The 12178-nt window shown below is 42.3% G+C and overlaps 2 protein-coding genes and 1 pseudogene across 2 annotated transcripts in view; 2 read left to right on the top strand and 1 right to left on the bottom strand.

The window, feature by feature from the left end:
* Positions 1–12178, top strand: part of LOC139734525 (cysteine-rich protein 1-like) — a 124144-nt gene that overhangs the window by 8388 nt on the left and 103578 nt on the right. The window lies entirely within an intron of this gene.
* LOC139734514 (zinc finger protein 862-like) lies at positions 4637–5526 on the bottom strand (annotated as a pseudogene).
* LOC139734524 (uncharacterized) lies at positions 6675–11608 on the top strand. The gene is made up of 2 exons (XM_071645300.1): positions 6675–8168; positions 10082–11608. Exon 1 carries the CDS (start codon positions 6847–6849, stop codon positions 8155–8157), a length of 1311 nt encoding a protein of 436 aa, XP_071501401.1. The 5' UTR covers positions 6675–6846; the 3' UTR covers positions 8158–8168; positions 10082–11608.

Here is a 12178-nt window from a genome sequence, read left to right as displayed (position 1 = left end):
AACGAGGTCCGTGGGACCGGCGATATTACCTCGTTATAACCGGTACCTCGTTATATCCGTACGCACCAAATACAAAGAAAAACATAAGCACGACATCATCATATATACCAATCAATGAAATTTAAGAACATCCTATTGCATTGTTATTACACAATTATGGATCATTATCATTGAGAGAATAAAGGGAAATTATATGTGAATTAGACGAAAGAGTGGGGCTGAAATGAGTTAAATTTTTATTGTAATAATTCTTGTTTGTGAAGTTTTTCTAAACACCAGCGCAAATAGAGTAATATACAGGCCTTGTTTAACGTAACTCGCAAGGTATAATTTTACGCTGTTGGTGCCCAGCGGGAATGTGATGATTTCATGAATCATTTCGGCTGTAGTCTTGTACAATGTATGATCGTTGCGCCAGAAGGGATTAAAAATGCGTTCTTTATTTTCTTCAAAAAATCTCTTCGCGTTTTGGACATAAGTTCTTGAGAAATATGCGACAGGATTGAATGTGGAAGGTTGTGACCTTTTTACGCAAATCTGTACCTGGTAGACCATTCTGAAAGAAATAAAAATATTTATTGTGAAATGCAGTGTTAAAATTGTGCTTATGAACAAACCCAGATCTATTCAAACTAATGAATGCGTTTCTTTCTTTTTCTGATTTAGGTTAACATGCGTCATTCAACATTTTTTTTACGCTACTGTCACCTGGCGAGATCGCGATGATTTCAGAGTAACATACATGCGTTGTTTACCGTTAACTTGCGAGGTATTTTACTCTGTTGGTGCCCAGTGGGAATTCGATAATTTCATGAATAATTTTGGCATTAATTTTATACAATGTATAGTCATTGCGCCCGGAGGGATTAATAATGCGTTTTTCTTTTTTTTTCCAAAAAACTCTTCGCGTTTTGTACATCGATTCCGTTCTTGAACTGTTAAATGCGTTTGTTTCTATTTCCGAACACCGAATAAGTAGGTTAACATGCATTATTCAACTATCTTTGATGCTACTGTCACCCGGCGAGATAGCGATGATTTCACTTATTTTTTCGGCTTCAATCATACACACTCATATTTAAATCATCATTTGTTAAATGATAATGAACAAATCCAGATCTATTCAAACTAGTAAATGCGTTTGTTTCTTTTTCTAAACACCGATTAAGTAGGTCAACATGCGTTATTCAACTATTTTTACGCTACCGTCACCCGGCGGGATTGCGATGATTTCATTAATTATTTCGGCTTTAATCATACAGTACACACTCATATTCAAATTATCATTTGTTAAATGATAATGAACAAATCCAGATCTATTCAAACTAATAAATGCATTTGTTTCTTTTTCTGAACACCGATTAAGTAGGTTAACATGCGTTATTCAACAATTTTTACGCTACTGTCACCCGGCGGGATCGCGATGATTTCAGTAATCATTTCGGCTTTAACCATCCGCACTCATATTTGCTAACCAGCAAAAGAACTGGAAGTCGGAACTAAAAATAGAAAGGATATAATGATGAGTTGCACACGCATTTCAATTGTTCATTTTTTGCCACAAGTGTCGCTACATGAAAAGTTTTTGAATGTGTTATCCTTTTTTTTTCCTCGTTGCGCTGTGATCTGACCTAATATCACGCACGCGTATCTCGCGAAAAAAAAAATCGAATGATTGTTTAATGATTCAGTAGGAACATCGGAAGGCATTCCTGTGTCTTATCGCGTGGTTTAGAAGAAAATATGGAAGGAGTGGTTCTCTGCAAAACGGGAAAAAGACGTGGATAGCGTGAATTCGGTTTTCAATGTTTCGTTTGTCGCGTGTTTGAAAGCGACAATTTAGTCAAGAAATGGAACCTCGTTATATCCGATCAAATTGCTTATGTTTTTCTTTATCATGATGCACCGAAATTGTCCTCGTTATAACCGGAATCTCGTTATAACCGAACTCGTTATAACCGATTCGTTCTGTCATAGGTTTACACGCAAAGGAAAACGGGACCGACGCGATCACCTCGTTGTAAGCGGTTCCTCGTTATAACTGAACTCGTTATAACGGGGTTTCACTGTATTTGCTTATATCGTTCTTCGTCCTGTGTCCGGCGTCCGTCATGCGTAAACTTTTTACATTTTTGTCTCTTTCTTGAAAACCTCTTGATGAGTTTCCCCAAACTTGGCAGGTAGCATTCCAAGGGGGTTAGGATCTCAGTTTGTTCAAATGGACACCATGCCCCTCCTGGGGGGCCCCCAAGGGGGCCCAACCCCTCCCCCCCCCCCCAAAAAAAAAAACAACAACAACAACAAAACAGAATCTTTAAGAATCTCCTCTAAAACCAAAAGTGATATAGCTAGAAAGTTATTACTATGAGTTAGTACATTGATGACTGTAGTTTCAAGTTTGTTCATGGCAGATTTAGGGGTGCCCCCTTTGGGGCCCAGGGGAGGAGGGTGGGGAGGCCCAAATTGGGACCTAAAATGTGAAAGGTAGCATCTGTAGGGGGACAGGATCTCAATTTGTTCAACTGGGCACAATATTTCCCTATGGGCCCCAGGGAAAGCCAAGCCCCCCCCCCCCCCCCCCATTAAAAAATAATATAAAAACCTTCTTCTCTCTAACCAGAAGTGATAGAGCAAGTTGGTACATTGATGACTGCAGTTTCAAATGTGTTTATGGAAGGAAAAGGGGTGCCCCTCTTGGTGCTGTGGAGGGGGGGGGGGGGGGTTCCAGGGATTTCAAACTTGGCAGGTAGCATCCCGAGGGGTATAGGATCTCTGTTTGTTAAAATGGGCACCCCCCTGGATGCCCTATGGGGCCCACCCCCCCCCCCCCCTTGAGGAATCTTTAGAAAAAAAAATCTTCTCTAGAACCAGTTCAGTGATAGAGCTCAAATTAATACCATGAGTAAGTATATTGATGATCATAGATTCAAATTTGTTCATGTCAGCTCCAGGCTTTACCCCCTTGGAGCCTGGGATTTTCCAGCATGCAGGAGAAAAACTTAAAATTGAAGGTGATCCCTGCAACACTCTATCTTTTTATCTTGGAGCGAGCAGGAGAGAGATCTCCCTTGACCACTAACTTAAAATCCACGACCACATCTCTCCAGCCAAGAGCCAAGAGGGTGGTGACTCATGGAGTGTATGTTCACATTTTGGTCTTTTTCTGTGTCCAGTAATTCTTAATGCATTCATACTTCAACAAGTATGCCCGCAAGCAATTGCTCAAGGCCATGTCACACATTTCCAGGCAAACTACGCGGGCTTGTTGCAAGGAGGAATTTTCCAGCACGCTGGAGAATTTTCCACGGGCGGACAAGAATGTTTGTGAGTTTCGCACTTGTTTCTTACCTACTAGACGCTTGCTATTTACCTTCTACTTATGCGTGTATTCCGTGTGACCTGCATGAGAGCTTCAAACTGATCTGTTTTCTGTAAAACTGATCCGTTAAACTGATCCGTTTTCTGTTACGAGCGATTTAAGAGTGCTGAGAAGTATCTGCGTTGGAGTTGCCTGAGAGGTGCTGCTGGTAAGGGTCTCCTACTGGTGTTCTCTGCGAGCGAACCCCCACAACTCACTCGGGACAAGTTTTGAGCATGTGCAAGGCCTTGTCATACCGTATCTGGGGAAGTGTTGCGGCTTGACCTGCGGGGAAATAAATTTGCTACCCGAGCTGTCCGCAGTTGGTCCGCACCTGACAGTACCTAGCGCGTATCTCGCCTGTAGTTGCCCGGAAGTGTGCACGCAAATCCGATTTAACCGCAGCCAAGTTTTGAGCATGCCCAAAACTTTTTTGGGGTGAGTTCCAGGGATGCCCCGAGAGGCCCATGCAGAACGCCTGTAGGAGGCCCTTAGCGGCAGCACCTCCCAGGCAACTCCCTCGCAGATACTTCGCAGTCCCCGTATGCAACCAAGATAATGACATTCTGCGAGAGTTCTGCCATTCCTTCACTGAGTTTTCAGCCCCCACGTGCCTGGCACACAGGTCACACAGTATACCCACAAGTAGAATTTAAGTAGAACGTGTCCAGCAAGTAAGACACATGCACTGACTTGTCCAAATCCTTGTCCACCCTCAGAAAATTGTCCAGTATGCTGGAAAATCCCTACACGCAACAAGCCCGCATAGCTTGCCTGGAAAGGTGTGACAGGGGCTAAACATGGTTGCAGGTAAAAGATTTGCATGCCCACCTCCGGGCGACTATGAGTAAGATACGTACTAGGTACTGTCATGTGCGGATCATCTGCGGGGAACCTGCGAGTAGTAAAAATTGTTCTTCGCAAGTCTCACACAAGACAGCATGTCAACCTTCACAGAGCTCCTCCAATCACACTTGACCCGCTTCATACAGCTGAATCCATGTTCACAAGCTGCAGTGGAGAGAAGCAGGACGGTGAGGATTTCAACAAGGTGCATGAAGTTTGGGATATGTGCCTTCAGCTCTTCATCCAGCATGATGTCCGTCCACGCGTTGTGTCTCTTCATTGTGGGCAAACTACTGACATACAACTTTGCTTCTTGCCACTAAAATCTAACTGCAATTCTAATGTGAAAAGACCCAGTACCAAAAAAGCAGGTTTTTTAATATTACAATTTTCAGTTGAAAATCAAGTACTAGTACTGATCGGTAATACTGATTACCTGTTTGCCTCAAACTCCTCTTCCATCTCTGTCCTTTTCAGTTGTTGTCCCCTAAATACAGTCTGGTCCTTTGATTCTCCCATCTCATCCAGGAATGACTGGAGATACATTCCTGGCTTCTTTGCCAGACTTCCTAGTTGGAAGGAGGTTGCGTCCACTGCACGTGAAGCTTCTGCAAGGCTGGATGAATCCTTCTGCAGATTTTGGCTCAACCTGCAGAAATCATGAAGACAAGAAAAAAAATCAAATAAGTTAACAGTTCTATATGTGTACTCTTTCATGCAATACATGTTTACGATAAATACGTAAGTTAATTTTCCTGCTGCGCTTCATAATCACTCCCGTGTCCTGCCTTAGAAAATCAAAAGAAAATAAGTAAAACAAAACAGGAACAATTGTTTATCAAATGAATTCTATTATATGTCAACTTTATTTGTTTTCAAGAAATTTGACCCCTGACTTTACATTTTGTAATTTCTTGCATTAAGTAATTGCAAAATCTGGATTGTATGTCTGAAACAAGACAGTGCAGGTATGTACAGGTGTAGAGCTACTAACAATGGAACACAATTGTCAACATACTTGCTCATACTGTCGAGGATGTCTTGCAAGAAGAACATGAACTTGAGTGTTGGGAAATCTGTCATGATCTTCAGGATTTATTTGGCTTTCCCTTGAATGTCAGCACTTGATGTAGGTGGCTCATCAGCGGGGCAAAGTTTTTCGTGATTGCATCCAGAGCATTCCCCAGATGAGCAAGCCATCTAGTTCCTTGTGTGCGCTGAGGTTTCCTGACCTTTTCGCCGCCCATCATTTCTGCCATCTCATGCAGCTCTCTGTACAGCTTTGGAGAAACCTTGTACAGTTTGTAGTTCATCTCCATCATGTCCAGGATGTCGCGGACCAATTTACAATCTTTGATGACATCCCCGGCTGAAAGTTCCAGTCGATGTGCCATACAGTGAATGGAGACAGTGCATTCAAAGTCCGCTTGCAGTCTTGCAGCAAGACCTCTGTCCACGCCCTGCATTGTGGCAGCTCCATCTGCACCAAACCTAACAATTAAATCCCGCCTGTCAGTCAGTTCAGCAAGATCCAGGACTGCACAAATAATGCAACAACGATTTACAAAAATGAGTAAAAATTTAGCAAAAAAAAAAAAATTGAAAATGAAATCTAGATATAATAGTTGTCAATATATATCCACTTTTTAGTTTCATAGTATGTTTGTAGGCCTACTTTGCATCTAAAGGCCTACCAATGTATATGCAGGATATGGATTAAAAAATGCAATCTGACATGGGGTAAAAAATGAGATAATAAGCGTAGGACCTTTATTAATTGAGTGTAATCATGGTGATCTTTTTTAATTTGTACAGTGCACTCCCATTATAACGAAATGCTCGGTACCGGCAGTTTTCTTTTGTTATAACCGAACAAATAGAATACATTGACGAAAACAAGGAAATCATGCATATATCATATTCTGTTTGTTGAATACTCATCATACACTGGAAAGCTATGTGAAATGGGATGGTACCTTTTTAATTTCCTTTGAATATTACATTTAAAAGAGAGCATAAAGTTTTGTATAGTTTTTGTATAGTTTTTGTATAGAAAACGACGGTTTAGGATTCGGTTACAGTTCGCTATTCCAAAAGTTAGTTACTCCAAAGGCTCCTTATTACAAAGTTTCGCCATATCCGGGATTTCGAAGGATTGTTCATTTGAAACTTTACTCTTCCGAAGATTTGTTATGAATTCCGAAAGTTCATAATTTAGATATAAATAAATACACTTGTAATATTATTCGTTTTCCGAAGGTTCGTTGATCAGAAAATGAAATGAGGTCTGTCATTCCGAAGGTTTGTAAATCAAGAAATGAGAAAGGATCATTTTCTGAAGGTTCGTTGTTCTGCAGTTTTTTTGATCCGAAAGAGAATTCTATTGCGTAATACTCGTGAGATATTACGTCAGGAGAGAGCCCGCCATGTGTGCATGCGCAGTAGAACCAATACGTCATCGTGCATGCTGAGATTCGGAGGGAGGATTTTATCCCTCTGTTTTTTCTGGCATTTTTCTTCGGATTTTGCTATCTAGTGAATGTGTTTTGGGGTAAAATTGCTCCAAGACACTAGAACTGTACCCTGCAATTGGGCAGACAAAACAGTTTTCGAGCATCGAAAGCAGTTTCGAGTATCAAATCATGGATTCATCGGTTTCGCCGATCTCGGTGAAAGAGAAATTTCGCGCTGCCGCTCCACGTGAGCCCACGGCAGCTTCACACGCCGCCACGGGCGGACAACCAGCCGCCGCACAGGGGAAGCTCACAGAGCTGTGTGCCCCTACGGTTACACAAGATGGCGGGAAATCGAAACCTGCTCAGCGCACAGCGCAAGTAAAGAAGAGCAAACCTACAAATCCCGCAAAAACCCAGTCATCGACAAGCTCCGATGTGAACACTAGACTGAGTAAATTGGAAGACTTGCTGGAGTCAGTTATTCAGCGATTACCGGCGGAAAATCGTACTGCAAACTCTACAGGAGTATTGCATACGTCTGCAGTTACACCGCAGCCACGGGCTGCACACACTACCGATGATACGTATTCACATACGAGTACACAGCAGCCATACAGTGGCGAGCATTGTGAATACACGGGCGCCGGTATGGGGCAAACGCATTCAATAGCGGATGACGAGGAATGCTACCCAATCATGCCAGACGAAGTTCCACATATTGCGGCGAAGTTCGCAGTGAACGCAGATATCGGGGAACCTATAGAGAAAGAAATTGCTCAGTCAGCTACATATTTGCTCACACATCAACTGGAAAACAAAGCACTAGAGGAGACAGCAGCTAAATATGCTCTGCCCAGTAACTGCCAAGCTATGGATTCCCCAAAAGTGAACCCCTTCATTTGGGACAATCTTCCGACACATACAAAGTCAAGAGACTTGAAACTACAAAAAATTCAGAAATCAATGACAAAGGGCATTAATGCCTTTGTCCGTTCACTTCAATCGGGCAACATCACGGACCCACAACAAGATGCGCTGGCCCTACTTTGCAGTTCTTCTTTTGAGTTGAATTGCTTACGACGTGAGCTAATCAAACCAGACCTAGACTCAAGATGTGCCAGGCTGTGCAAGCCAGAGAATATGGTTGGTACTACCAACAAACTACTGCTTGGCGACAACCTCAGCAAGAAGGTTAAGGACCCTATGGAAGAACAGAAAGTTACGGCAGGGGTGATGAAGGGACAAAGAAAGAGCTACTCAAGCCCACATCCCTACAGGGGATTTAGGCCCTCGCCAGGGTTCGCTAGTGCTACCCACCGAAGCTACAAGGAAGCAGGCTGGTCCAGATCTCGTGCCCCTGCCACTGCGACTCGGCCTTTTTCTGGTACTGGTGACCGGCCTTTTTTAGAGCGGAACCCGAGGCAGTACCGCCAGAGCCAAGCACAAGGCAACAAGAAGCCACTGCCTCCAGCGCCTCACACACAACGGAAAAGCTAAGCCTTACAGAGGTGAGAGATGAAATAACTCTAGAAACCCCTCATGATTCTCCCAAAGTTGGAGGTCGACTGTATGCCTTTCAGGATGATTGGCGAGCTGTTACATCTGACCCATCTATTTTAGAGGTCATAAATGGTTACAAACTAGAATTTGCGGCCACGTTGCCACCATCCAGAAACAAACCCCCAAGAAGCTACAGGCTTTCTGAAACTGATAGAAGAGCTCTATCTATTGAGATTAATAAACTGTCTGAAAAGGGGGTCATTGAAAAATGCTCCAGAGAAACAGGAGACTTTGTCTCTAATATTTTCTCAAGACCTAAGAAAAATGGAGGTACACGCCTCATACTAGATTTAACAGATCTGAATAAGTATTTACCTTACCAACATTTCAAAATGGAAAATATCCATACTGCCTCACAGCTCTTGTCAAGAAATGCCTACATGGCATCAGTCGACCTCCAGGATGCATATTATGCAGTCCCAATCCACCCATGTCACAGAAAATTCTTCAAATTTATTTGGGAAGGCCAGTATTGGCAATATAAGGCCCTGCCTAATGGCTTGAGCACTGCTCCTCGATTATTCACGAAATTGTTGAAATCTCTCTTGGCAATGTTAAGGCAGCAAGGCCACACTGTGGTTTGTTATCTAGATGATACACTCATTATTGGGGACACAGTAGAACAGACAAAGAACTCTGTTAAAGCAGTCACTCAGGGCTTCGAAAGCCTAGGATTTCTAGTACACCCAGACAAGTCTGTACTACAGCCACAAAAAGTGATCCAATTTTTGGGCTTTATCTTGAACTCGGAAGACATGACTCTTCGATTGCCAGAGGCAAAAATGCATGAAATTAAGACGCTCTGCTCAGAGCTCAGATTATCCTCAAGCACTACAATTAGGCAAGTTGCCAAAGTGATCGGAAAGCTGGTGGCAGCCTCGCCAGCAGTCCAGTATGGGCCTTTGTTTTATAGGGCCACAGAGAAAGAGAAAGTTGTTGCCTTAAGATTGCACAGAGGTCACTTTGACAGGAGAATGTCGTTATCACATGAATCTAAACAAGAACTCAATTGGTGGGTTTCCAATATCCAGTCGGCATTCATGCCACTAAGAAGACCCAATCCGTCTGTTGAAATTCGTACAGACGCAAGTGGTAGTGGTTGGGGTGCCACTGACCTACACAATTCCACAGGGGGTAAGTGGAATGAAGAAGAGTTAAGATATGTCAAAGACAGTAAGATAAATTATCTTGAACTACTAGCCATAAAATTTGGGCTGCAATCACTATGTAGTAGAGCTAACGATGAGCACATTCTCATCCACACGGATAACACCACTGCAGTTTCCTACATAAACAACATGGGAGGAATGAAATCAGTGGAATGTAATAACATTACGAGAGACTTGTGGATGTGGTGTATTGATCACAATGTGTGGATAACGGCATCACATTTACCAGGCAAACTAAACGAAGAAGCAGATCGCTTGTCTAGAAAGTTTGATGACAGGACAGAATGGATGCTTGACAGGGACATTTTTCAATCCATCACTGCTAGATTTGGAGAACCTGAAATTGATTTATTCGCATCTAGACTGAATAAGCAAGTACAGAATTATGTTTCATGGTTACCTGACCCAGAAGCAGTGTCAGTCGATGCATTCACTCTCAATTGGAATGGATTGAAATTCTACGCATTTCCCCCATTTTGTCTGATTGCAAAATGCCTGCAAAAAATAAGGGAGGATAATGCAGATGGAATAATCATTGTACCCAACTGGCCCAGTCAAGCATGGTTTCCCCTCTTGCGAGAAATGACAATTGGGAAACCTATGTTGCTTCACAGGAGCAAGACACTCCTAACACTCCCAAATTTGAACACACCACATCTCTTACATGCAACTCTTGATCTTCTTTGTTGCAGGCTATGTGCACACCACTAGAGCACCAAGGAATTTCGAGGGACATCATTAACATCATGGCTGCTTCTTGGAGAGATTCCACCAAGGCGCAATACAATATCTACATTAAAAAATGGTACCAGTTTTGCTGTGAGAACAATATCGACTGCTACTATGCGGATGTTACGGATGTCCTCAAATTCCTCAGTAAACTCTATCATGTGGAACATGCAGCTTACAGCACCATAAACCAAGCTCGCAGTGCTTTATCATCTTTCTTGACACTAACTGACGCTTCGTGTACAGTTGGTACACATCCCTTAGTCTGTCGGTTCCTGAAAGGAGTTTTTCACCTACGGACTCCCTTGCCCAGATACAAAGAAATCTGGGATGTTGGTCCTGTTTTTAGATTGTTGCGTATTATGTCACCAGCAAAGTCGCTGTCTCTGAAGAAATTAACATTAAAACTGTGCATGATCATTGCTTTGACTTCAGCGCAAAGGATTCAGTCTCTGAAATTCATGGATCTTGATCATTTACAATTGAGAAACAGTTCAATTACTTTTCACTTTGAAAAACTGATCAAACAGAACCGATCAGGGAATGTTGGGTTTTCGGTTACCCTGGAATCTTATCCTCCAGACAGACGCCTGTGCGTAGTAAGGTACCTCAGAGAGTATATCGAGAGAACAAGTATGCTCAGGGGGGATGAACGACAGCTATTCATCAGCTACAAGAAACCCCACAAAAGGGTATCATCACAAACTATTGCTCGTTGGCTGAAGGAAGTGCTTACATCAGCAGGTATCAACACTGATAAGTACAAAGCGCATAGCACTCGAGCAGCATCAACCTCAGCCGCGACCAGGGTGATGTACCAGTGACTGCAGTACTTGAACAGGCTGGATGGTCAAACAAACGAACGTTTCGACGTTTCTACAATAAGCCAAAAGACGCCAAAATGAGCTTTTCGCAGGCTGTCACTCGTGTAGCAGAAAACTAATGACCTCTTGGTAGGTGCTTCAGTTATTCACATAACATATGTTATGTCTGGGGGAAAAATGTATCGTCACAGGCTTTAAAGTCTCCTGACGTCTCACGAGTATTACGCAATAGAATAGAAAGATTAAACGAGAACTTACCTGTTCGAAGCTTTAATCTCGATTCTATTAAGTAATAGGAGGGTGATATTACGTCCCCTCCACACCCACCCTGCTGTTCTAACAGGAGTGTAAGTCGGCATTGTTTCGAACAGGATTGCAAGTTCCCGTTATCTTTCATCTAGTGACAATCCATTTTTCACTCTTCGAAAATTGGTTCTACTGCGCACGCACACATGGCGGGCTCTCTCCTGACGTAATATCACCCTCCTATTACTTAATAGAATCGAGATTAAAGCTTCGAACAGGTAAGTTCTCGTTTAATCTTTCTAATAAGGTTCGTTATTCCGAAGAAAAAAAATGAGAAAGGTTAGTTATTTCGAAGGTTCAGTTATCTTATAAGACGATTGTAAGGTTTGCAATTCCTAAGCTTTGTTAGTGGTCTCACCTTCTTCACTTTTGGATTAATAAAGCGTTTTTACTTTTTACAGTGTTCCGATATACGAATGTTTGGAATTCCTATCATTTTCGGACAAACGAACCGTCGTAATATTTGTTTGTCGAATTAACGAACCTTATAATAGCGAACCAAAATGTTCGTTATAACAAACCCTATTTCGTTTCCGAACTAATGGACATTTAGGTGTATCAGAATTTGTGTGTTTTGTATTAAAGAACCTTCGAACAAAACAATAAATCAAACCTTATTTAATTTCAGATTATTGTATTACAATAACGCAAGTTCCCCGCGGAAACTGTGCGTGACACACGGAGCGAGCACACAGTGATTTGAAGTGTTCGCCCATGCAGAGACGCTTGTGAAATGCTTGTTCTGCTATATACATATTTTCGGAAGCGATTCGCATTTCATTATAGCAGTTCTAACACAATTCTTTTGTTTTTCTTTTGTCAGTGGCACTCGAAAAAGACTTCGAAATAACGAAAATTTCACTGTAACCGTGTTCGTTGTAAGCGAATTTTGTACCACAGACTAGTTTAATGATGATAATTTTGGGACCA

The sequence above is a fragment of the Diadema antillarum genome, unplaced genomic scaffold (assembly GCF_040938485.1).
Source record: "Diadema antillarum isolate AM-2024a unplaced genomic scaffold, OU_Dant_1.0 seq00000531_RagTag, whole genome shotgun sequence".
NCBI lineage: Eukaryota > Metazoa > Echinodermata > Echinoidea > Diadematoida > Diadematidae > Diadema > Diadema antillarum.
This window is presented reverse-complemented; position numbering and strand designations above follow the sequence as displayed.